This window comes from Mus caroli, unplaced genomic scaffold (assembly GCF_978045245.1).
Source record: "Mus caroli unplaced genomic scaffold, Mus_caroli_1 scaffold_3, whole genome shotgun sequence".
In the NCBI taxonomy this organism is placed as follows: Eukaryota; Metazoa; Chordata; class Mammalia; order Rodentia; family Muridae; genus Mus; species Mus caroli.
In genome coordinates this window covers 99,890,216-99,917,996 of record NW_028227258.1, presented here as the reverse complement: position 1 = coordinate 99,917,996, position 27,781 = coordinate 99,890,216, and the positions used below count along the sequence as shown (strand labels likewise).

Below are 27,781 nucleotides of genomic sequence, written 5' to 3'. Positions count from 1 at the left end.
TTTTCACTAGGGAAAGCAGAGTTACTGTTTTGCTCATGTAATATTGCACTATTTAGGCTGTTAACAGTTGCTAAAGGCAAGAATCTATAAAGAAGAGTAATGCATTAGATATTTGTGTTTTGGATTTACATACTGATCACTTACAGTAGCTTCTTTTATCAGTTTTCTTTGAATATTTTATTAAAACTTCTATTAAAACAGCTGGATTCAAATCAGTTATAAATATTCAAAATTATGTGAAATCCAGCTTAAAATGAAGCAGTCCTCACCCTGCCGTGCCTCAAATTCCAGGGCCTCTGAGTTCTCACAGATGTGTGTTTTCAACTGTCCATTAGACATCACCCAGGCAGAATGGATGGCTTCCTCGCTGTTGCTCTTCCTCCCTCCTAAAGCCCCTGTCTCCATTCAGGGTTTAATGACCCACCTGCTCTGCATATGGAACTCCTTTTCAGAAACCCTAGCATCTTCCTTGAGTTTCTCAATGCGATTCATTTTACCTCCAAATTGTTGCCCAATCTGTATTCCCTCTCTGCATGATCTCGCATCCACATTCCTGCCTGCTGTCTGTCTGTCTGTCTAGTCACTTCTCTATCCCATTTCTGCCCATGGTTAATGACTTACTGGCTTCCATCCTGCAGTAATTCTTGGGGTCACACAGCCAAGTTTGCCGTCGAGGGCTCATCTGTTCTGCAGGCTTCTCTGTCTGCCTACTTATTCTGTGGTTCGCATTTCAGCCTCATAAACTCCCCATTTCCTGAACGAGAGACTGTAGCATGTGGCTCTCTCTCCTCTTCTCCCATTGTACCATCTTATATTCACAGATGACTGACCCACCTCATGGCCTCCTCACCCATACATTTAGTTAGCCACCTCAACTTTGGAGTTCTTACTAGGTCTCCTGTTATCATTACCTCTGTCTTATTACAAAGTTGGGGTTCCTTCAAACCTATGCTCTTTCTTGTTGGCCGGTTTGCTAGAGCAGCCCACAGAGTGCAGGAAGGCATTTTTAGCATCATCACTAGCTCATTAAGGAGAAAGACATTTCAGGGAGAGACAAATGAAGAGCTGCTTAGTGCAAGGGATGGAGCATGCGACACAGAACCTCCATGCCCTCCCCAGGCTTGCCAGCCAGCAGTTCAGCATGTTCAGCATTGTTTAAGGGTCTTTGTAAAGGTGTCATTGTATGAATGCACTAGATGATAGGCCCTTGCTAAATCAACCGGAAACCTGCTGTCATTTCTCCTTGAAGGCGAGGGAGTGGAGACACTGGAAATTCCAACTTTGAAAAGGTGGCTTGGCTTCTCTGGCTGTCAGCCTGCATTCTCTATCTACCTAGGCCTCCCCAGCCTCCAAGTGCCCACTCATCATGAGAGACACTATTGCTATGGAGATCCCAAGGATTTAAAAATCCATGTTCCAAAAAGCAAAAAAGATAAATAAACTGGGAATGGAAAGGAAACCAAGTCTGTATCAATATTATTATTTTTATCCTGCCACATCTCTGCTTTATTGTAATTGTCCCATGATTCTCACCAGTCACTATCAGGGGAAGGGTTGTATATTATTTAGCTTCCTTTTAGTGAGTCAATGTTCCCTGGCATATAACCCGGAATCTTTTGTACTGGCTCATGGTTGTAAATGATCACGTCTCGGTAGACACACTCTTATTATTGAGTCCTCATCTCCCTGTTCTTACACACAAAGAGTTGAAAGTAGAGCTTGAAACACATAGTTATATGAGAGTATTCGGTTATGGTAGCCGAAAGAGCCATACAAAATGAATGTGTGTGTGTGTTTGTGTGTAAAATGTGTGTAATAATGAAATCAGGCAATGTTAAATTACTATTCATCTGTCTCATTAACGAGGCCTGATTACTCTGAATTGCAGTGTAATGAGACTGAGCATACAAAATACTATGCATATTAATATGCTTGAAATAATGTCTTTATTTTGGAAGGGCATGTAAGATTGGGTTCTTTTCAGACTCCTTTTGTCAGCAGTCATGTGGTGGCTTTGCATGCTTACATTTCCTCTTGTCTGTTGTGGAGACAGGGCCTCACTATGTTTCAGAGGCTGGTCTAGAACCTGCTGTGCAGCCCAGGTTAAACGCACACTCTTGACTTTCCTGCCTCTACCTGCCCAGTCCTGGGGTGACAAACATGCATGGTCTGATTTCTCTTGTACACCGCCAGACAATCTGTAAGCATGATCCTCCCTCCTCCATCAGGGAGAGTTCTTAAGGAATGGAAAAATCTGTTTATTTTTAAAAAGTCCAAAGGCAGAGAAATATCCCGGATCCATTTAAGATCAACACTTAAAGCAGTAATGGTATAATACATTCAAATTTGGACAAAATTTTCAATGTTTTTCTTTGTGGTTGGGATTGTTTTGTGTTTGCTTCCTAAAAATCTCTAATTTTTTACACACCATGTAGTGTTATTATTTTTAAACCCTACACAGGGATAGCTGTTGTCTCTTGAAATGTATAGAAGACGTAGAAATATTTTTCCTTTTTTTTTTTTTCTAGATTCTTCACAGAGTTGGAGGCAAGACATCAGAATAACATCTTCATAGAGGACATCAGTGACATTGTAGAAAAGCACACAGCATCCACCTTTGACCCCTACGTGAAATACTGCACCAATGAAGTCTACCAACAGCGCACGCTGCAGAAGTTGCTGTAAGCAGTGTCGAATGCTCCGTTTTTGATCATTAACTTCTTTTGATTAGAGCTCATTGACAAAGCTTAGTCAATCATAGACATGTCTCTTAGTTGACAGTTTCCTCCTTGGCAGACGTGTAAAAGCATCACTCTTGGAGTGAGGGTGTTGAGGCTTGGAGAGTTTCTTTCAAAAGCATTTAGAAAATTAAAGTAAGTTGAATTTGTTGCTGTCCCCTGCCCCCAACCCACACTACTTCCTCTTCATTGTCCTGAGACTTGACTTATCATCACTCAAACCTCGCCCCTCCCACTTTTCTAATCAAGTAACAACTGGCCATTAAGTGGTTTGCCAGAGGGCAAGAGGGGGTTCTTAAATGGAGCTAGACAGTAGGATTCAGGGTGTCCCTTAGTATTCTAACTTCTGTAAGCTTTTTACAGGAACTGCAGGGTCCCCCCTCTCCCTCCCTGGCTAGATAAATCTGAGTGGGGCAGGAAGAGTAGAACAGAAGAGTAAGACAAGCTTGAAGATTAATTATGCCACAAGAAAGAGCCAAGCATTTTCTTTCTCTCCACACTTCTTTCCTTTGTAGATTATTGAGAGTTTGGGTGTGAGATGAAAGCCTATCTTCATCATTGAAAGAATCAACAAGTTGCCAAGCAGTTTCTATCCTGTTTTATTTGTATAGGTCCCCATTGTCATAAGTAGCTCTTTTAGACTGTAGTTGTCCACCATAAACCCAGTGTGGGGCTTCCTGACTATAGTTATTCTCACTCTTCCTTAGTGACATTTATGGAGTCTCTTCTGGTCACTTCAGGCTGGGTGTGAGGTCTTTGAAGAGGCTGAGGGGATGGTGACAGTGTGCCAGGAGAATAGGGACCCAGGGAAGGAAACAGCAATATTTACATATGGAAAGAGCTAGTTGGGAGAGGAAGTCAGGGAACCTTCTCCACTTGGATTTCCCTGTGGCAAGCATCATGGATGATAAACTCTGAAGAAGCTGATGTTACAGAACTGTCCTACAGAAGGATCATGTCCCTGGATGAGAGCACTTGCCTTTTCTTAATACGCTGTTTGTATTTCTGCTTATAAGCACATACCTACCCCTGCTAGAATCCTTTGCCCTGAGACACAAATGCCTGGAATCAGGGGCCCCCTGAACCCAAACCGTTGGCTCAGCACTTTTAAACATGTTTCACCCAGTCTGGGCCCACCATTTTCCATTCAGTTGCTCACCAACCTCCATTTCCCAAAGCATTACTTTGTGTCTTCTTCCTCCCCATCTCCATCCTCCGTCTGGGTTTTTCATTTGCCTACTCCTGATATCTTCTTCTCAAACAATTGTCCTTGAACTTGAATGTATCTTTAAATTGTTTTTCTAGTGAGACTAAGACTCCAAAGGTGGCCTCAGTTTACCTGTTCCTAACGCAGTAAGGAAGGTTGATGAGGGTGTCTCCTGTGCCATACTTCAAGGGTAGTAGGTTAGAGCACCCGGCCACTATCTTCCAATTATGAATTTCGTGTGAAGAAGGGCTCACCTGCACTTTAGAGATTTCAAGGCTGATAAGCCTGTTGTGGTGGCTTCTCAGTGGTTTCAGGGTGTTTAGCCCAATACCTGACTTCTACCCACGTGATGACAAAACTTTTTCCAGATTTTGCAGAAGGCCAAAGAAAAACAAAAATCACACCTTTCACTTTCTCTTATCCCACTCCCTTCTAGGGCTCTGTAACTGAACATACACGGTCATGCTTGAAAGCCAAGGCTTGGATTAGAGAGAGCATTGCTTTTTATTTTGTTTCATAGGATTAAAAAATATGTGAATAGTTACTGCTATGTATTATGTGGCTCTCAAAATAGATTTTTGTCTAGATTACCTTAATCAAATCATCATGGGCGCTTTTACTTGGAAACTAGCATTTGTGTCTTTAGGGGCATTCAAGGTTGGAACAGTGATTTCTACTTCAGCTGCAGGTTAGAAACTCCCAGGAATCCTCAAAATCTAGCCAGCAAAGATTCTCAAGTTCATTACAGACTTACTAATTACAACCCTTTAGGCATGGGAGGAGACCGGGACCTGTATAATTTAAATATGAAACCTACATGAAGTTTGTTTTTAATTTCCTAAAAATCTTTTTAAAACTGTCCAGGAGCTGGGCAGCACTTAGGAGGCAGGGGGAAGTGAATCTCAGTGAATTTGGGGCCAGCCTGGTCTACAGATCAAGTTCCAGGACAGCCAAGGCTACATGGAAAACTCTGTCTCTGGGGGTGGGGTGGGGTGGGGATGAAGGGGACCAAACAAGAAAAGAAAAAACTGCCAAGAAAAGGATATCTAAAACTTCTCAGCATGAGACAGTAAAAATAAGACATTTCTGTGTAACTTGATATTCTGATGTTTCACACTTTAGTAGTCTTGAACCACATCATCTAATTTTCAAATGGTATTTTTTATTTGATATTTTCTTTATTTACATTTCAGATGTTATTCCCTTTCCCAGTCCCCCCTATCCCCCAGAAATCCCCTACCCCATCCTCTCTCCCCCTGCTTCTATGAGGGTGTTCCTCTACCCACTTACCAATTCCCTCCTCCCCACCCTCGATTCCCTTACACTGGGGCATCTATCCAGCCTTCATAGGACCAAGGACCTCTCCTCCCATTGATACCTGAACAGAACATTGAATGGTATTTTTTTATAAAATGACCATCATGGCCACTGTCCTGCTCCTTGGTTCTGAACAGCCCAGTAGCTCGGCAACCCTCCTGTCCCATGGGGCATGAGGGCTGTAGATTCAGCAGACCTCCACAGGAGCAAATGTGAGAGAGACAGGTGGGGCTTAGGGTCAGAAAACTTCAGTTTGACTTTATTTTTTTTAAGTGTGTGGCAAGTTAGGAGACTTTGTAAACTCCATTTCCTTGGAATCTCCACCCCATCCCCCTTTAAGGTTTTATAGCAGCTCCACTGAGATTCTCTATGGAGTATCTGGCAACAATGCATGGATATATACCAGCATCACAGCCATTTTCACCTCAGTAGGAGATGAAGAGAAATAAATACTCTGGTGTATGTGTATATTTCCTGGCTACACAGACCTGTACTCCTAGGACTCAGGAGGCTTACAGGCTGGAAGGAAGCCTGGAGATTAACCCCCTCCCAAAAAACCACACCCCGCACCCACCCATTGAAGCAAAAAAACAAACACAAAAATCAAACCGAAAAAAAAACAGTTTTCTTATTAGGAAGAGGATCTTTGGAAAGGTCAAGATAACCTTAATACTTAATAATATTACCTAAGTGACAGTTCTGTCTTGGATCTTCCCAGGGCCAGAGCAGCGGTATGAAGCATGATTATTGTGTTCACCTATGATCAAGTTTGAGATCTGATTTGTTTATGCCAAGTTCTCCATTACAAGACTACATTCTCTTATTTACATCCCACTTTTACCGTTGCCTAATTTATATGTTTTATATTATTAATATTCTGTAGGGTGCCGCAGCTTTTGTTTAGCACTAAATATAAAAGGCAGAAAAGCCACCGGTGGTGTCCAGTGTATTATGGTGTATGTTGGTCTATGTGCTTACGTATCATTGGTAATGTGGAACTGACCTGTGTGTTTGGTACTGTGGTTTCATTGGCTTTTAAGCTTGCAAAAGAAATATTTTGAAGTTTCTTTCTGCTTTGTCTCCCTGCAGAGCAACCAACCCGTCCTTTAAGGAAGTGTTGTCGAGGATCGAGTCCCATGAAGACTGCAGGAACTTACCTATGATCTCTTTTCTCATTCTCCCCATGCAGAGGGTGACACGCCTTCCCCTGCTGATGGATGTAAGGCATGATTTGATGGCTGCCATAAATGTGATTAGCTAAGTTACTGCTATTCTGCTTGCATTGATGAATACCTCATTTATAAACCCCCTAATCGAGAAGATATCATCCACCTGCAAAATCTGTCTGGGTTTGAGATCACTGGAGTTTATCTTAATTAATTTAGACTTGTGTGGTCACTCTGGTGAAACATTACCCATGTTTTTTGGAATTGGAATGATATTGGCTTCTTTGAGGTCAAGAGGCCTGAATTCTACTTTTGTCTGAGTCACTAAGTATGAGACCTTGGACAGTCACTTTGTTTTCTATCCCCTCCATCTTGAGTGTTCTGAGATGCTTTTAGGCTCAGTTTCACTTAGAAATGGGATTCCTGCAGTCTCTACCATTCATTGTGTAAAGAGAGTTAAAAATCCCAGCATCCTTTTGGTATTAGGTGACCTCCATAATGGAAGCAAGAGTTTGACTTTGAATAATGACGAGGCATGCTGAGGGAAGGGAGCAGATACCATCTGCCCTGTGATAGGGCTTGCTTAGCCAGTGGGCAGAGTGTGTCTTCTGATCTAATTAGGACAGATTGGCACAGATGTACTTTAAAATTGGGTCATTATGTTGGCACGATTATCAGCTTTTATGTGTTTGCCTTTATAGATCAAAACATAGGAAAATTTATCAGAGTTACATAATCGGATAAAGTTGCAATAATATGTTCCCTCTTCCATATTCCACGGTAAATGCGAAGATACTCTCAAACAGCAGTGGAAGTTTGAAGCCCAGCAAAACATGGGATGGTTGTCACTTTCCTGCTCTGTCCCAGTCTTGTTCTTCCTTCTTGTAGGCTATTGCTTGTAATTTAGGAAAAGATTTCCTACGTAAACATAGTCAGAGCCGGTTACCAATGGTGGCATGTTCTGAGAAATGAATGGCTAGCAGTGCCAATGCCATGTAGTATCGCTGAGAGCATTTCTATAATACGACCTCAGCATGTCTAAGAGAAATAATCTTATAAATCTTATATCTGGTCCATCATTGGCCCAGTGAGCAACTCGAAGCTTTGAATAGTCTGAAATATTTTTAGATCAGTATTTAGCCTTTCTAAAGATAGAACACATGAACAATTAATTAAACAGAACAGTAATCCTATTTCTAACCCCCCAGATGCAGACTGTTGGGTGTTTACAGTATTCACATAGTGGGCTCTTTATACTTTTGTATCATAATCCTGTTGGAGGTTCTGAGTGAAGCTGTAGCCTGTCTTCTCAGATAATTAATGTATACACACAATTTGATTTAGAATTTTATTACATAGTTCCCAGTGAATGATGTCTGCCCTCATGGAAATAACCCAATATTTCTCATCTTCCTTTTATGTCATTAAGGGGGACAAAGTTGATTTTGGAATCATGAACAGAGTTTTAAAAGTGCAGTAGAACAAAACATGAGGATACACACACACACACACACACACACACATATATATATATATATATGGCTCATAATATGGTTAAAGATTCTTTTTAAAAACCTTGCTTAATTTATGTGTCTGTATGAACTGGTTTTAGCATAAATGTATTCCTTATACTAGGTCAAAATTTTGAAGGGGGAATCATTAATATAAACCTACATATGTGGCCCTCCACACTTCTCTCATGTAGCACTCCCAGTGCTGGACTTGCAGATTTACAGACTGCACTCACTTGCAGTTAAGACACAGTGTACTGTCAGTTACCAACCACATTCTGCCCCTGTCTGATGACATTTGCCAATCATCTGTTTTTCCATATGTGAGAACCCAAGCAAAATCCAATGACTTTAAAGCACTCACTCTTAATTTCTATGTCACTTGGAAATATACATAAATTTGTTAAGGGATGGGCATTTTAAAAACAATTAGCTTGGTTCTCTGAGCTTTCAAAGTTATATGTGCACCCTGAGTGTTTCTTATTATCAATGCCTACAGTGAGATGTGTTTTACATTGTGAAAAATTTTGGAGTATTTTCATATATATGATGAGGTGTCATGGGAATAGAACCCAAATCTAAATATGAAATTCATTGGTGTTTCAAGCATAGCTTGTATACATATTCTAAAGATAGTTATATCTAATAATTTTGTGCACACAGAAGTTTCATGGTGTACAGTTTTCCATTTATGGTAAGCCTGACAGTCAAAACTTTTATATTTTTAAAGATTTAGGATCATATTTTCATATTTTAGACATTCATATTTCAACTTACTTTTAATGGATCTTCAGAGTAGCTTCTCCTTTGTTGGGAGCTGACAGTATGTTTGGCATTTAGATAAGATGTGCAGATCACTTACCATTTAACTCGTGGAACAGGGCTGGGAGGTGGCTCTGAAGAGCACCTGTTCAGCAGGTGCAAGGCCAGGTTGGATCCCTGCACAGGAAACAGAATAAGATAAACATCAGCCTCTTGCAATAGCCTGTTTTATACCTGCTATTGCCGCAGTTTGCAGAGGAGGAAAGTGATGTTTATCTACAACCAACCACATGCCCATGGGTAAATCCCTAGCATAAGGCAGGTCTGAGATTTGTCACCCTACCTACTGACCTCTGAGTCTTCCTCGGTATTTAGGCTCTATTTATTTAAAGAATACTTCCTAGTTTTTAAATTTTTTTTTGTTTTTGTTTTTTTTTTTTTTTTTTTTGAGACAGGGTTTCTCTGTATAGCCCTGGCTGTCCTGGAACTCACTTTGTAGACCAGGCTGGCCTCGAACTCAGAAATCCACCTGCCTCTGCCTCCCGAGTGCTGGGATTAAAGGCATGCACCACCACGCCTGGCTTACTTTATAGTTTTGTTAGTTACACTTTAATATCCTCATCCCTCATATTGTGTTCAGAAACAGTCCTTTGCATGAGTAAGTGGAAATAGCTAAATAGTAGTTTATTTTGCTACCTATGTTAAATCAATTGGCTTTGCTTCTTTTTACTTCATCTTAGACTATCTGTCAAAAAACACCCAAGGACTCTCCAAAGTATGAAGTCTGCAAAAGGGCCTTGAAGGAAGTGAGCAAGGTAACTGTTTACCATGATATCAATAAACCATGTAGAAATTTTGGAAGAGTCTTGCAGGTCTGTGCTTGCTATATAAGACTGAGATTCACGCAGCCATATTCAAGTAAGTTTGGATGTTGACTGTTTCAGATAGGATTTGTTTTATGTACCCATTCATATCTCCTTTTGTCTGCTGTGTTAATAGCTATTTGTTGGTTCTCTCCTCCCAACAAATATTTATTGAGTATCAACTACTGGAGCAGGACTAATGCTGTCCTCTGAATGTTGCTGATAAGCAGATGTGGTTATTGCATTCATGGCATGTGCAGAATAAAGAGAAAGACATACACTAAATAGAATTACTGTAAGGGGTGATAACTGATGGGGTGGGGTAGAGCACAGAGTGATATTTTTACTGAGATCTACAGCAAGAATAGTTGTCATCCAGGCATGGAAAGAGTGTTTGGGTTGTGTAGAAACCCAAATAAAAGTGTTGGAGGATTTGAAGAATTCATTGGGAGGCAGGAAGGGGGAGGGTGAGAGGGAAGGAGGGAGGAGCCTGTTACATATGTTAGGGAGTTGGAAGCCATGGTCTCAGATGATGATAAAATGGTGGAGATATAAATTCAAATAAGATGAGAAGAAGCTGTGTGTGCCTGTGTGTGCATGTGTAGATAAATATGTATAGTAGGTTTGGAAATGGTGAAGACAGGAGTCAAAGAAATATATAATCCTTGATTGGACAACTGAGTCCTTTTTTTTAAATTTCATACTGTGGAAAGATGAATTACATTTGGATATATAATAATGCAGATCTTATAAAACATGAATTTTGCATGAGAACTTAGAGGAGAGCCAAACGTTGGAGACCTGGATCTGGGAATCGTCAGCAGAGGGGATATTTGAGTTTGGAGTATAAAGGGATCTACCTGGTATGAGGATGCAGAATGGGGAGCATAGAAGCCCGTAGTAAAATCCCAGGGAACACTAGTACTTATTTAGTCTCATTTAGAGGAATATAACCAGTATAAGAGACGTAAAAACGAATAAGGCATGTTAGAGGAAGGGCAAACAGGATAGCCTAGAAAATGGCTAAGCAATTATCTCATGGATGCTTCTGAGAAAGGAAGAGAGGCGTATGATTTAGCCATTTGTAGAGTTCAACCTAAAGTAGATGAGACAGAAACCACATTGAAAGATGCTGAGCAGTGAGCAGGGTGTGCCAACCATAGATAGAGTCAGCTGCTCGGTGGCTGGCTCCTCCAGGGACCAGGCCTGCAGTACAAAGAGAAAGAGATGTGACTGAAAGGGAAGGGATATTTATTTAAAGATAGAAGTCTGTATGTTTAGTTACTGCTAGGTAGTGTGGCTGAGAGAGCAGAAGAAAGTGTGGTCATCCCTGCAGGTGACATATGAGCAAGGCACAGGGGAGTGGAGACGGAACATGCCACAAACTTCCTGGATATCTCCTGTTGCTTGCTTCCTGCATGAATGGGAGAAGATATTCCTTCCACTTTACTGTAAAGTACTATTTCTTTGTATCAGCTTTAAATAGACTCTTTATTTTACTCTTCTTTAAAAGCCAGGTTGCAAAGTTTAGGATTAGTGGCCCAAATATTTACTAAGTATTCATCAAAGGCTCAAAAGTATTCATTTATTTGCAGACCATTCAGTATTTTTAATTGAGCAGAGCTTCCCTTAGCTGGGTATTGTTGAAGAATTACCAGACTTTCCCTTTCCAGAATCTTTTTGTGGTCCCATGATTGACATGTAACACTGCTTAGATTTTGCCTATAAAGTTGGTAGTCTGTCCCCTGCTGCTCTGGTCTGGAAGAGTGGAGGAGCTGTAGCCTGCCCTGAGGTAGAGTTGGGTTCTCATAGGTAAGGATGAAGCTAGACAGAAGACAGCATCAGAGTAGTTAGAGACCTAACGTGTGTGATGAAACCTCGTGTGGATGGTGTGGAGCCACAGAGGAAACGCATCTCTGAAAATCTTCTCAGTCCTTTACCCCATCCCCAACCACATTTTTCTCTCCTGGCCACATGCTTCATATCTGGGCACAGTGTCCCTCCTGGGTGGAACTGTGAGTTCTCTAACTATCAGAAACCGGTCCCTGGAACTTCTGGAAAGTAGATCATTTTCTGGGAAAGTCGAAAGTGTGGTTTCTTGTGGGAGAAGGGGCCAAAATAAAATAAAATATTGAGTCTGCTCTTCAGATTTCTTACCTCTCCTTATGCTGTGTTCCCAGTTGGTCCGACTGTGCAATGAAGGAGCACGGAAGATGGAGCGGACAGAGATGATGTACACGATTAATTCCCAGCTGGAATTTAAAATCAAGGTAGCCTTCTGTCTGTGTTTACTGTATTCCTGCTGCTTGAATCTTATCTAAACAGAGGAAGTTGAGGCTAACGAGGTAAATTGGAACTAGCTTTTCAAAGAAGGACTATAAATTGAGAAGAAAAGCTGACAGAGGGCTCCCCAGATGCCTAAGGGTGTCTCCAGACTTCTCTCCAGGCCATGAAGGTATGACCTTCGCCAGGAAACCATCAAGGAATTAAAGTACTTGCAGGTGATATTTGATAAAGTACTCGAAGGTGAAATCCTCAAGCACTGTCGGTAGGTCCTGCCAAATAATGGTATGCCCTGGGCTGGAACAGAATATTATAAAGCAAGTCAGAATTCTTCCTTGTTTCTGCAGAAATGATAGCTAGTGGTCCATTTCTTCCAAGCGTGTTTTTCATAACTCTTTTTGGCTCCGTGCCACCTGATACTGCTTATCTGATACTGCTCATGAGCAGATGTCAGGATGAACAGACAAGCAGAAAGTGACAGTCAGTGAGGAACTTAATTAAGTCCATGCCCACTCGTTGCTGGAATTCTTGATGAATAAGCTGAGGATTGTGATTCTATTTTGTTCTATAACATAAATTTAATTAGGTGATTAAAATGGCCATCTATTTTTCTCAGCAACGCTTTCTAACTTTACACAGTAGTTTCCTAGTGATTAACATGTAAGGGGATTCTGCAGAAGGCTTGTTCTCTGCCATGGTACAGATTTTGAGAAATGCTGATGGGACAGCCACAGTCTTTTATTGTATACATGAAGAAAACAAGACCCAGAGAATAACTGTGAACAGAGTCACTCAACTAATCATGGTAAAGATCAGAATAAGTGTGAAACCAGGCTGAGGGCCCCAAGTGTCCCGACTGAAGGGTGGTGTCAATCCTTCTGTTATAATATCCCGACTCTAATAATCTAAATGCAGACTTACTTTCATAAAATAGTTTATTGACTAATGTAGATCACTTAGAAATGCCATTTAATGCAACTTACGACCTTATAACTCTTGGTGGATAATACCAAAAAAAAAAAAAAAAGAAGGTATTCAGTTCATTTTAAAGAAGAAAAAAAAAAGAGATATTCAAAGAGGTTGAATGAGTCATCCAAGAATTATACACACAATCAGGTGATCAGGTGTGCTTCGTAGAGATATAGCATCCACAGGGTAAGAGAGACCTCTGAACATACAGCAAATATAGAGGCCCAAACATGAAAACAACACTTACTTCATTCTGTGAAATTTACTAATGTTTCTCTATACAGAAACAATAAAGACAAAAAGCAGAGGCGGCTTGCACATGAGGTAGTGGCAGCCCTAATCATACAGCATCCACACCATACCTCATATGTAAAATCTGAGTGACAGGGAAAAGATAGGGAACAGATACTGGAAATAACAAGTTAGAAAGTTTCTGCCAGACAGGGAAGGGCAAGGGACTATTACGATTTTGAAAAATGACCTTATTTCATTCAGGAATTGCTAATGGACATCTGGTTAGGAAACAATTCAGAAGAATGACAAGACAGTCTATTGATGAAGTTATAGACATGGCACTTTGCAGGCCACTGGTAGGAAGGACCATCTGAGTCCTGGAACTTATTGTCAGATTTGCAAAGCAAGTTATTGTTGCCCAGCTATTCTGCTTCCGATAGCTGATTCTGGACTGGTGACTATAAAGATTACACAGTTCTTTATGTAGTTCTTGTTTTAGCAGTGGATAAGAAACAATCCTCATATCTATCATAGGGGACTAATTACATCAATATAGTACATGAAGCATAATAAAACCATCTGACTTTGGGGGACAAAAAAGGATGATTGATTGGGGTTTTAGGAAGCAGTGCAAATTATGTATCATTAAATGAAAACAAAAATGATTTTAAAAAAAGTTTTGCCAAAGAAATTTCTGAAAAGACACAGAAAGATCTAGCATCTGCCATTACCTGTAGAGGCAGGAGTCCATGTGTGGGAACTGGGTAGGGGAGAAAGAGTGGGAAGGAGAAGTTTTTCACACAATATGTTTTTGTTGTCAAAGGAAGCAAAGACATTCTGAAAACTACTCTCAGCTTTGAGTGAATAAATGAAAATTTAGTATTTCCTAGTAGAATTCAAAGGCTATAAAAATCAATCTACTTTAAAACAACAAAGCAGTGGACAACTCTACCTAGCTCCTAAACAAAGAGTTGTCAGAGGATGGCATGTATTCTGGTACTCGTTTAGAACTGTCCTTGGTTCAGATCCAGGGCTGCTGCCTAAAGGTAAGACAGCCTTGTGCTTCCAGCATCTGCAGCTCCTGGGGACCCATCCTGACAGATGTTTTTGTAGGGATTCCTAAGCACACTGATCAGAGGTATCATAAGCAGTCCTTTCTCTGTTGACCTTACAGGGAGGGCCCTGCTGTTCCTGTTAGATAATTGTATGATTTTAAAGGAACCGGAAACTCCACGGCCTTCCTTAAAAACCAGTTTGCAAAGCTTGGGTTTAGGCAGGACCTTGCATCTTCCTTGCTGAATCTGTGTGAATCTGTGTGTGAACAACCTTCTTATAAAAAGCTCTTTATAAAGTTGGAAAACTGAAATCCCTTTTTTTAAAACTTTTTTTACTTCTTCATTTCCTCCATAATATCCTCAATTTCCTTTAGCTATTTTTAATCATTCTTCATGTAACAGAATGACATCTGCTGTGCCGTATTACTGTGCCTTTATTCTGTATACCTTGGAACTTTTGCTTCTTTTATGGATATGTGTTGTTAAATCAATTTTTGGGGCACTATGTATTTCTAGTAGCTTTATTTTCTTTTAAAAAGGAGAAAAAAACTCTAAGGGGCACACATTAGTCTGTGGTTCTGAGAGTTTTCCACTTGGCTTATACAAAGCTGACTAGAGAAAAAGCAGTATGTAATTCCTTGGATGCAGCCTTTTCTGGGAGATTATGAGGGATCTGGAGAAGGAGTCTCTTTTCATAGCCAGACAGGAGCACGAAGCTTTCAAGGATGCATTTCCCCAGTGCAAACTGTATGAACTTAAAAACACATGGTCTTGAGTATATGGCTCAGTAGATTTCTATAGATTTCTTTCATTTGTTTGTTTATTTTAATTTTTTGTTTGTTTTGGTTTTGTTTCTTGAAAAGTCCTTTAGTAGTTCATAAAGTGAATAGAGACTTTTAGACTTGTCTCTCGGCACCTACTGGTATCTATGAGTTCCCATGTTTATATTCTACTTTGAGATACTTACAACAACTGATAGATTTTTGTCACCAAGTTTTTCAATTTTAAGTTACTCCAGGATTCTTTTCTAGTTCAGAGTTAATAGCAAAGTCAGAATTTTGTGGCCCAATAACATTTTCTTGTGGTTTTGGTTTTGTATGGGTAAGCCAATATGTTTTTAATGTTCAAAAATAAATGCTATTTTCTCTTGGAGAATATGCCATCTCCAAGTGTATTTTGCCTCGGTTTGCCTGCCAGATAATGATACATCTCGAGATTATAATGTCTTATTGGTCTTCACTTGGAGGTGGGTACTGAGCTTCTCTCTCTTTACAGCCTTTCCCCCTGGTCTCCTCTTCCCGGTGGTTGGTGAAAAGAGGGGAGTTGACAGCCTATGTGGAAGACACAGTGCTGTTCTCCAAGAGAATGTCCAAACAGCAGGTCTACTTCTTCCTGTTCAATGATGTGCTTATTATCACGAAGAAGAAGAGGTGAGCACCAGCTAAGGGTTGCCTATTAGAGCATCATCCTTCTCAAGTGTGGGTAGTAGATGTATAAATCCTAAGTACTGAATCAAAGTCACATTTGGCCTTCACTGTCTCTAAGCCCAAGTATCGTTATGTCTTAACTGTGAGCCTCTTGATCCCGGGTAGGCTTGAATGAACTTTTGCAGTATAAGTTAGTATTCTGAGCATTGGATGTATCCACATCACTCCGTAATCCCTCCATGCCTGGGGAGGCTACACTCTATTCCAATACCATTTTTCAAACTACTTCTGTCGTAGACCTCTTGTATAAATCAAAAAAAAAAAAAAAAAAAAAAAGGTTAAGGACATGCTACAGGCAACTCCAGTATGCTTTTTGATTCAATTTAAAAAATGTTCGTAATGGTTATGTAGCTGATGTGCCCATAAATGGCTGGGTGCTGAATGTGTTCCCTCCATGGGGGAATGAAGTATCTTAGTTGGTTGGAAAGTGTGTTTCTCCTTCTGCCTTTGTGCTCTGCATTCATATTCTTCTTGAGATGACCAGGAAGAGGTCCATACAAGCCTTATCTTTACAGTTTTTATCTCAAACAGTTCTCAGGACAGACACAAGCACACACACACACACACACACACACTAGGCTATGACTTATATCACCCAGGACTACCTACTTAGGGATGGCACTGCTCCCTGTATTTAAAATTGGCATGGTATTGTCTACTTTGTCATTCAACTCAATGGCTGAGTTAAAACTTTGGGTTCACTGAGACATGTTCACTGATAACTTGATGAAAGATATCATCTTTAGATAAGGTTCTCAAACCAGGATAGTGCAGCTTTTATTGATAAACTTGTGCAGAACTAGTGAATAAATACAGAATTAAGGCATATGTTATCTTACTCAGCAGCTGATTTTGTTCTTCACAGGTGGCTTTGCCGTCACATGTCATGTTGATTTCTATGTGAAATTTATGTGCTCACAGGTTTTTGGAATGGTAATCATCATGAACAAAAGAGCTAGTCATATGTTCCCAGTAGAGAGGACAACCTGAGAACCTAATGAACTTCTGTCAAAACTGATGTTTTCTTGCCCTGTCCATAGGGTCACCACCTCTCTAAAGTTCTCTCAACTGAGTAAATATCATTAGATACGCTGCTTGTCCATGATGTCAGTCTGTGGGAAAGAGGCTTGGTAAACAGGCTGGGTTTGAAATGTACAGTATGCGCTGCTGTATTTACACAGTAGCGTTAAGGAGGCAACTGCAGATGCTTTGCATGCCAGAGGCAGCAGCACAGGAGATATAACCCACTTGGAGTCGGGCAATAATTCAGACGTGGCTACAAGGGAGAGATAAGGGATCATTATCTGTGCCAGCTCTCTAGGACTGATCCAGCCACCCACTGACTGGTTGGAATTATAAGGTTAAGGCAAGGGGTTTAGCTGCTCGGTCTCCAGTAGCATTCAGCACGTGGTTCTTCCGAATGTAGCTGGTGCTTGCAGAGCAGGACTTGATGGTTAGCTTATGGGGCTCTCTCTCTCTCTTCAAAGGCAGTGTTGGTTGTTTTGTTTTATTGTTGGTGTTTTACTTTTTTAATTAGAAGAAAATGTAAATATATTTTTTAAGTCAGGTCTGGGTTGCTTGTTAGCTACTTTATTAATAGTTTATCTTTCCAAATTTCAAGTGTGATTTGATGAGAAGGTGAATTCTTTGGTTTTGGATCTCTGACCTCAGCAGTGCGGACATGGGGCCTTTGCCTCTTTGCTATGGGGTGGATCCATGATGGAGTGTTAAGTAGTATCTTTGCTGGTTCTCCATGGTGTGCTAATAGCACTTCCTCCCACTATGATAACAAAACCATCTCTAGGTGTGGCCTAATGCCTCCCCAGGTAAGAGCTACTTTGGAACAACACCAGACCTTAAACCAGCTTTGCTTTCTGGCTTGATACAGCAGTAATAGTAATATTGTATTATAAGCATGGTAAGTGTGGTGGTTTGAATAGGTTTGGCCCCCACAGACTCATGTGTTTGAATGCTTGGCTCATGGCACTACTAGGAGGTCTGTGTGGTCTTGCTAGAGGAAGTATATCACTTTCAGATCTCTATGCTCAAGCTCCACCCAGTGTGGAATCAGAGCCTCCTCCTGGATGCCTTTGGATCAGGATGTAGAACTCTTGGCTCCTTCAGCACCAAGACTGTCTGTAGGATGCCAAGCTTCCCACTATGATGATAATGGACAGAACCTGTGAAATTGTAAGCCAGCCCCAAGTAAATGTTTGTCTTTATAAGAGTTGTCTTAGGGCCAGGCAGTGGTGGCATACGCCTTTAATCCCAGCACTTGGGAGGCAGAGGCATGTGGATTTCTGAGTTTGAGGCTAGCTTGGTCTACAGAGTGAGTTCCAGGACAGCCAGGGATACACAGAGAAACCCTGTCTCGAAAAACAAAACAAACAAACAAACAAACAAACAAAAACAAAACAAAACAAAACAAAAAAAGAGTTGGGTCATGGTATCCCTTCACAGCAACAAATTCCTAAGATAATATGTTACCAGATAGTAGTAGATTAATATGTACTAACACAATCAGTGTGCTCCTGACTATATCCACATGTACAGCCTCATGGAGTTTGGTACAATTGGTCCTATTTTTGAAATGCATAAACTGAATCTAAGACCTTAATTGGTTAAAACTCTCAAAGTTTCTAAGGCAATTGACTATCTTACATTTATTTAATACCTTGTATATGCTCAATCTTTTCCCTTAGTTCTACTTGACTCTGAGAGCAGAATCTCTGTCCCTGAGCATCTCCAGTAGCTGCTGTATCACAGAAATACAAAATGAGTGGCTTAGGAGTCCAGAAGGCCTGCCCACAAGCATGCGTTCCAGTTGGCCTGTGTTTCCATATGTCCTGCTTCTCTGCTGTGCCTCTGTCAGTCATCCCCCTACTTCGAATCACTTAGTTATTAGATAGAGTCTGCTTCAGTCCACTGTGACTTGACTACAGTACTCCATCACACTTCTTTGCAGCATACAGTCCAAACCACCACATTCCCTGACCACTTACCATCACCACCTTGACCCACTTCTTTGATTCTTGGCTTCTTCTGATGAGAGAGTTATATCAGACAGCAAGTCTCATTAAAGATTTATTAGGAAGATCTAGGGTGTGGAGGGACGAATCCATGGGTGGCAGCCTCTGCACCTGAGAGAGGACAGCAGCAAATTAAACAAAGGGCAGGGCTTATATAGTATTTCTTAGGGAGCAGAGCTTTTCAGGGCAGAGATTTACAGAATGAGGATTGGTAGGATTTAAAGTCCTGAGCTCCTGTGGTTGTACCTCATGATGGCTGCAGGCTGAGGTGGGAAAGGAGGTGCCTCCTGTGGTGGTATATTGCCATGGCTGGGACAGGAAGTGTAACTCCTTTGACAGCTCCTGTGGTATTCCACTCAGGGACTACAGTGACCACAGAAACTCTTATGAAAGAAAGCATTTAATTGGTACTTGGGACTTGCTTATAGTTTTGGAGGTTTAGTGTATTGTTGTCATGACAAGGAGCATGACAGCAGGCAGGCAGACATGGTACAGGAGAAGAAGCTGAGAGTTCCACAGGTAAGGGAGAGAGATAGAGACAGAGAGACAGAGACAGACAGACAGACTGGGCCTGGCTTGGATTTCTGAAATCCCTTGTCCAAAGCCCACCTGCAGTGACACTCTCCCTCCAGGAGGCCACAGCTCCTAATGCTTTCAAATAGTGACACTCTGGATGAGCCCCTGGGGCCATTTTCATTCATATACCACAGATGGCTGAGCAGAAGTCCCATGGCATGGACACACCATTTATTCTGTCTCATGTCTAGAGCATCTTGGTATCTGGCTTGATATAGCCTTGTCCTCCACAGTGCATACAAGTTGCCTTCTGTCTTACTCATGGCAAACTTAGTGATCCTTGGGAGCTTATTGATCATGCAGTGGACCAGATTATTTCTCCTGGGGGTCCATCTGAGGATATTTGGGTTAGATCACAGTCATGGTGTCTTAGGTTGTAGAAATGTGGCTTGTGTGTAGATTTTCCTTTTTGTGTATCTCTGTGAGCCTTTCCTGGTGCATTCTTATTATTCAGTTTTCCTTTGGCTCAGACTTTCAGGAGGGACATTTATGTTTATGTCTTTCTTGGTTTGGGGTACTATCTTTATAAGTAATACACTTTCATTCTCTTTTCTATTATTTCTCTCTCCCCCCCCCTTCCTTTCAACACACATTTTGGGCTAGCCTTGCCCTCACCCTGTAGCCAAGGGCTCCTGTATCCATGTTGTTCCTGTAGTCATGGTGCTCCTGTAGCTATGGTGTTCTTGTAGCCAACTACTCCTGTAGCCATGGTGCTCCTGTAGCCAACTACTCCTGTAGCCATGGTGCTCCTGTAGCCATGGTGCTCCTGTAGCCAACTACTCCTGTAGCCATGGTGCTCCTGTAGCCATGGTGCTCCTGTAGCCATGTGTTCCTGTAGCCATGGTGCTCCTGTAGCCATGGTGCTTTTGTAGCCATGGTGTGCTCCTGTAGCCATGGTGCTCCTGTAGCCAAGTGCTCCTGTAGCCATGGTGCTCCTGTAGCCAAGTGCTTATGTAGCCCATGGTGCTCCTGTAGCCATGGTGCTCCTCCTCCTTCCCCCACCTTCAGAGTGTTAGGGTTATTGGTGTGGAGCACCACTATGTTATATGGCTCTGGGAGCTCAGGACTTTGTGCTTAGTAGGAAGGCACTCTACCAACTCAGCTACAACTTTACTTCCTAAACAACCACTATGATTACTTAATCTTGATAAAAACAAATCTGAACCTTGTTAGTTATGTGGCTTCTGACATTTTCTGGAATATCACCCATATACTTCTGTAAATGCCGTGTAACTTCAATTTACAGACCTTGAGACTGTGAAACTACTCTACAGAGGCAATTTTTACTTGATTTTTATATTTATCATAGTATTGACTAATGTTTTAGGCTACCAGGCAATGTGTTCTCATATAAAATGGTTTAAGTAGTAAAAATACTGCGCTGTCACCCGCTCTCACACTTGCATTCACAAAACAAAATGAGAGAAACAAATTGGGTTTGGGAAATCCCGAGTTCTTTTTTCTTCTCTGGATCCTTAAACCTGGATCTTAGACACATAACTCAGCTCTGTGACAAGCCTCTCGCGTTTAGAAGATGGAGTCTCTATAGTGGAACCACCAGGTCACCATCCTGAGGTCAAGGTTTGAATGCCCAGTGACTTCAGGCAATGTAGGCTCTTTGGAAGAGTCCTGGCCTGGTTCCATCCTGTCATAAGTTTTTCCATGGTAATGTTCTTTCCAGTTATAGAAAACTGAAACTACCTGACGTAAGTTGTCTTTCTCTGCAGAATAAATGTCTTGAGAAATCAACCTTAAAGAATTCTGACTCAAGTCAGTTTTGCTCCAGGATACACTAAGCGTGCGGAACATTGTAGCATTTGCTTCTAAATTGAAGACAGTGAGAAGGGAGACAAATGAGAGAATGGGTTTTCATGTCTGTTTTATTGTTTCTCACTGTTCCCTTCCATTCCTTATTACATTGATAACACAAAGTATTTTCTTCCATGCCTCTAAGGAGAAATGACATTGCTACTCCCTGTACAAAGCACCATTGCAGAGTAGCACAGTATCAATACCTGGGGAATGAATGAGGTTCCTGACCACATGACTTTGTGCAGGGCATTTTCAGCATCTCAATACCTCAGCCATCCTATCTGTACAGGGTAGGTAGTAATGTCATCTTTATGGAGTGTGTGCAAATGCAGTAAGATCGTACACACAAAGGCTTAGCGTCTGCAGTAATCCCTACAAAGTAACTGATACTATGAATTTTAATTCAGCGATGAGTATATCAACTCTTAAAAAGTCTTGCCACAAATCAAACTATTACCCCTGTACTATTTCATTGCTTAAAATATAGTCTAAAGTCTTCTTGCCATGTTTCACATCTGAAGGCTGTGGCATACTGCCAGACCAGGTCTGATTTTATGGCCTTTGAAATTGGAGTGATTTGGGAATAAATGTCTGTCTCTCCCTGTCACGCACCACAGTTATCAAGGGGAGGGATAGCTAGTGACATAAGCTCATTCTTCACAAAGAGATGTGGGTGGTGACTGCTTTTTGGGAGTGGGGGGATTTTTCTAGCTCTGTCCTTTCCTGTGGATCCAAGAGGAGTCCCTTGTAGTCAGTCCCTATTTCCATGAACTCAGAGCCCTTGGTAGATAAAAAATAAGGGGCGAGGCTTCGTTGCTTTGCTTATATAGATGTTTTCATAGTTACTCTAGATAGTTTGGCATAGCAATTATCTTCATAGTGTGACAGTTATTATAGTTAATGCAGAGCATGTTTAAAAACATGATATGAGAAGGTTATAGGCAAATATACACTTTTGTATAACAGACATAACTTATTCTCAGATTTTGACATTTTCGTAGGTTCCTGGAACCTGCCCCCTCATGATAGTAAAGTACAGCCTGCAGTTCTCATTTTCATTGTTGTAAATCAATGGCGCTTATCCTAAACTTGAGTGTGGAGGTGATTCCTGTCATCTCGAGTGTCTCCGTTTGGGTATTCATTGCTATGAACAGACACCATGACCAAGGCAACTCTTAAAAAGCAACAAATTTTAATTGGGGCTGGCTTACAGGTTCAGAGGTTCAGTCCATTATCATCATGGCGGGAATCATGTCAGCATCCAGGCAGGCATGGTGCTGGAGAAGCTAAGAGCACTATATCTTGTTCTGAAGGCAAACAGAAGATTGACTTCCAGACAGCTAGGAAAAGGGTCTCAAAGCCTACCCGCAAAGTGATACTCTTTCACCAACAAGGCCACACCTCCCAATAGTGCCACTCCCTGGCTCAAGCGTATTCAAACCACATGGAGTAACCTTGTTACTTGTGCAAGAGGTTGTTCTCTGATCATGCTGTGTCCTGGTCACTGCAGGTAGAAAGCTCTAGCAAGGTGCTTATAGCCTCTTAGAAGTGCTTATCTCCTCTTACTCCAGTATGAGGGGCATTGCTGGTGTTGGGCTGTGGACTCTGGTTGTTGTGCAGTCTCAGACTGTCCTGCACCCTCTGCCTCTCTCTCTTTTTGGTGTCAAATAATCATAACCTACCAGTGAATGCGATCCTCACTTCTAATCTGTTTTTCTCTGGACAATAGATAGGAAGTATGTGGCGTGTTTGTTATTCTTGAGAGCTATTTTGAGGAACTGAAGAAGTAAGGGTATTTGAAACTAGTTTCAGCATAAATATTGCTCCTTCTGTGCTAGTCAGAGCTCTTGGAAAATCATGAATTCATGATATTAATATTTAATTTGAATCCTGCTTAGTTCACTTGACCATTTACCGGGCATATGTAATTATCAGGTCTTTATAAAATTGTCAGGCAATTTAAATGGGTAGTACTCGATTAGCAAAACAAACAAAAGAAATAGCTAACATTTGGTATAATCCAGGAACGCTTATAAAGGCTATATACAACAAAAAAGATAATATGCATTTTATCTCATTTAATCTCCACGACAAGTTGGTGCCTTGGTACTGTTACTGTCATTGTGCAGATGAGAGCCGTGAAGCATGGAGAGGATTGGAACCCTGCTCAGGTCTACAGAGCAGAAGTGTGACAGGCTAAGTCTAAGCAGGCCTTTGGGGTCAGATCTGTAACCTTACCTACTATGCTGAAATCCACAACTTCTGGAAATTCCATGAAACTTAACTTCTTAGGATTGTCTTAAGCTAACCTTTATACATGAAATCTATCTCAATCAGGTAAATCAGGGTTTTGGTTTTTTTCTGTCTTTCTTTCGTTTTTTTTTTTAATTCCTTAACTTGAAATAAACTCCAGCATTGTTCAATGTCCTCTGTGTCAGCAATGTTTGACTGGAGCATTTTAATGCCAGTGAAGCACAAAAGCAAGTGTAGGGATTTTGAAACCAGGCTGTTGAATGAGGAGGGAAACAAGTTGAAATCTGCAGAGGAAGGTCTCATGTGCACGCCCTGAAGGAAAACACAATGAACTGATTCCTTGCAATCCTCTATGCTCCGGGTCTCACCCCTCCTGGGAGAGTCACAGGCCCGTGACATCCCTGTGAGAAAAACAAGTGTTTGTACAGGAGTGACTCTGAAGAAGAATGTCTGGGAAATGTCATGGAAGGCACTAAAAGGGGAAATAGCATTTCAGAATGCCACAGGTGCACAACACAGTTGACTTCTGTGCTGACATCCAGGAGAATAATGGCAAAGCCCCTGGCATTGGATTTCATGGGTTGCTGGGCCATTGTGACCTTGGGGCAGTGTTCCATTTCTCTGGCCTGTGAGTGCTGGTCTGAGGATTCCCAGGCAACTGCTGGCTTGGGAGACATTTTTTCTTTGTGCTGGCCTGTTTTTGTCTTTTTTTTTTAGGACAGTGGCTGTGTGAATGTTATAAACAAAACCTATGGAAAACACTTACTGGATAGATTAAAAAACCTATTCCACTACCTTGAGGATGAATGCTGGGAGTCATTGTGCTGTTTTGGAAAAAAATCTCTGTAGTACACTTCTCTCTTAATTTAACTTTTTACAAAAGGAAGAATTGAAAGTGTTGCTTAGGTTCCCTTCACTTGTACTTGGTCCATGTGAGAGAGTTCTCAGATGAGTGTGAAATATATGCACATGTTCTCCTGGCACAGAAAACAGTAGGGAGGCTGTCCTTTGCATTATAACCTTTGGCCTTCCCTGCCAAATTTTCTTTCCTTCATCCCATGGATGCATTTTGGTCAACTATCCTTTCTCCCTCCTCTCTGGCCAACAAGAGTGGGTATCTAGGATGATAACAAGTAAGGATCAAGGTGAGACTCCTCCACAGCGCAGCACATATTTTAAAATCTATGGCTCACCACAAGGCAGGTCTGACTTGTCTTGTTACTCACCATCCACCTCCTTAGGACTCTTGCAGACATGGACATACCCAATCAAAGGATTCAACCTGCCTTAAGGAATGACTTTGGAATGCAAATTTTTAGGCAATGTCAGATGTTTCTCCAAATCTCCTGAAGTTATTTATTGGTTATCAATGCCTCATATCAATACCACCCATATCATTCATTAAGTCCTTAAGTATGTATAAATTGGTTTCTGAATTCATCAGTTTATTTCACTAGTTCCTATGTCAATTCATGTCCAGGCCTGGTTCTTGAACAACTATACATTTATAAATGTCTACCCAAGGAACATATCATTTTCACCTTGTTGTTTCTGCATGTTTATTTTCCCACATGATTAAAATAACTCAACTAGCCTCTCTACTCAAGTCTCCCCACAAAACTATTTTTGAAGAGTTGTATTGATTGGATTAAAATTGTAAGTTACACTAGAAAAGCAGATACTTACCAAGGTTGTCTTCATATAGAAAGTCCTGGCAAGCTTCATCACAAATATCTTTTTTAATTATTATTTTTTATTTTACTTTTTCCAATAATGTATTGTTTTTTAAATTCACTTTACATGCTGATAGCAGCCTGCCTCCCTCCTATCCTTCCAGTCCCACCCTTATAAATCCCTCCCCAAATTGTTCCTCCCCTTCTCAGAGAGGGAAAGCCCCTCCCCTTGGGCACCTCCCACGCTGGGGCATCTAGTCGCAGTAGGACTGGGCATATCTTCTCCCATTGAGGCCCAACCAGGCAGTTCAGGTAGGACAAAAGTGATCCAATGGCAGGAAACAAAGACCAAGACAGCCCTTGCTCCACTTGTTAAAGGTCCCACATGAAGACCAAGCTGCACAGTTTCTACAGATGTGTAGGGTCTAGCCCCTGAATGTTCCCTGGTTGGTGGCCCAGTTTCTTTGAGCTCCCATGCATAACAAATATCTTAAGAGATTTTCTGATGTTATAAATAAGTCCATCAATTATATATTTGTCTTGAACTTTCTGCTTCATTTATTTGTGTGCACATGCAAGTGTTGTTTGTGTGTGTGTGTGCACATGAAAGTAGGAGAGTCATAGCATGTATGTGAAGGTCAGAAGAGAACTTGTGGCATTCAATTCTCCCCTACCACCATGAGCTTGGGTACTAATCTCAAGTCCTTAGAGCAACTGTTATCCCCTGAGTCCATCTTACCAATTCTCATTGATCATATTACTTAACTGGGTGTCATTAATATGTAGGAGAGTCATTATGTGGAGTTCTTTTTCTCAGTCATTGTAGTGAATTCATGGTGGCTTTATGGTTATATTGCAGTCAGTGATGTATTCTCCACACAGTTGGCTAGTCAGTAGGACAGATAAGACATCCCATCCCCTTCTGCTTGATTCAACCACACACTTAAGCATCCACAGACACCTGGACTACTAATAGTCTTCACATCTATGCACTTAGGATTTAAAACACATTTTATTTTTAAATTTACTTTAAAATAGGTCAAGTGTACAGAAAATCATCACACACTAACATACTCATTGCTCAAACTTGCCATGGGAGTTAATGCTAGACATGCTCCTCTTAAACCAAAAAGAAACCCCAAGCTGAGCAAAATTGCAGATTAATGTCCCTTTGTCCTCATTCTGTCCTTCCCCTTCCCCAAACCGACTGTGCCAAAATGGGTGCTTAATTCTCAGATTTCTCTGCTTAATCCTGCAAATTTCCATGTATCTATCATTTTGATATTTAAACATGAACTTCTTCTACGTTGTCTTTAAATGTCTTTCTGATCTAAAAGTAATAAATAATATTCATAAATAAATGCTTCCTATAAGAAATGCCCCAACCTGAATAGACATCATGGGACAGGAAGTAAAGGGCTCCATAATTATTTGCCTAATAAAGGGGGTGCCAAGGATGGTGCAAGCATTGCTCCGGTGCTGACTCAGCATGTTCAAGGCCCTGGGATCCAGTCCTAGCATCACAAGAAAAAAGAAACACTTCACAGTCAGGCTTATGTCACATCACCTCAGTGGTATGCAGCATACATCCAGACATTGTGTGAGCTTCTCCACACAGAAAATAACTATGAGAAGTGTTTATCTTGGTTTCCTGTTCTCAACAGATAGCTCCTTATATTGTTTAAGATAATTATTTAAAGGAGGAGAGTCTGGACAGAGGTTACTAGGACTTCATTTGGATTTCAGTGGGGAGACTCATCACTGTGGCCTCGATCTTGATGGGTCCCTGCACCTGATCGGAAGCGCCTTGCACAGAGTGGGGAGCCCGGGCAGCTGCAAATGTGGTGACCATGTGGCACAATGGGAGGAAGTCTCCATGTAAACTCCTCTGAGCAAAGAAAGTTGGTTTTTCCACTTGCTTTTTTTTTTTTTCTGAGCAATTCAACTTCCTCCTTCCATGATTCAAATTGTTTGAGAAATTGTGTCAACCATATGTTTGTTAAATGATGGAGACAAACATGGGAAGTCTGATTAGAGTCAGCTTCCCCGAGGAAAAGAGTTGTTTCTTTCCCTCTCCGTTTGGCCTTCTGGGACCTGAGTGAGCAGGACGGGGAAAGCCTGGCCTAGAGGTGCCTGGTGTGGGCTCCCTTCTCCTTCTCCAGCACACACTAGCCGGTCTGAACTGGGGGGTGAGGGGGTTTCAGGTGCCGATTGACAGAAGAATGAGTTTTATGCAGTCATCGAGGGATTCAGAGTCAGGGGAGTAATGGCTATCATTCTGAACTCCTGGGGGACTGAATATCTATATGTGAGTGTACTGGCTGGTTTTGTGTCAACTTGACATGAGCTGGAGTTATCGCAGAGGAAGGAGCTTCAGTTGGGGAAATGCCTCCATGAGATCCAGCTGAAAGGCATTTTCTCAATTAGTGATCAAGTGGGAGGGCCCCTTGTGGGTGGTGCCATCCCTGGACTGGTAGTCTTGGGTTCTATAAGAAAGCAGGCTGAGCAAGCCAGGGGAAGCAAGCCAGTAAAGAACATCCCTCCATGGCCTCTGCACCAGCTCCTGCTTTCTGACCTGCTTGAGTTCCTGACTTCCTTGGTGATGAACAGCAGTATGGAAGTGTAAGCTGAATAAACCCTTTCCTCCTCAACTTGCTTCTTGGTCATGATGTTTGTGTAGTAGTAGTGAGTGTATGAGAGAACATACCAGAAAAATTTTTGTAAGAGTGAGCCAGCCACTTGTCAGTTTTTGTTTCCGTGAGTTTTAAGGTGGCTGACCGGGATAAATAACCAATTTATTTACTTCTTTATTTGTTACTATTAAATGATAAAGTTTTTTGTTTTTA

General features: G+C 41.4%; 1 protein-coding gene across 1 annotated transcript in view; it reads left to right on the top strand.

Moving 5' to 3' along the window:
• Arhgef26 (Rho guanine nucleotide exchange factor 26) overlaps positions 1 to 27,781 on the top strand; it is a 115,791-nt gene that overhangs the window by 70,261 nt on the left and 17,749 nt on the right. Inside the window, exons 6-10 of the mRNA XM_021158038.3 lie at positions 2,529 to 2,681; positions 6,352 to 6,481; positions 9,442 to 9,516; positions 11,745 to 11,834; positions 15,381 to 15,535. Of these exons, the coding sequence (XP_021013697.1) occupies positions 2,529 to 2,681; positions 6,352 to 6,481; positions 9,442 to 9,516; positions 11,745 to 11,834; positions 15,381 to 15,535 (603 nt within the window). The remainder of the gene's footprint in view (positions 1 to 2,528; positions 2,682 to 6,351; positions 6,482 to 9,441; positions 9,517 to 11,744; positions 11,835 to 15,380; positions 15,536 to 27,781) is intronic.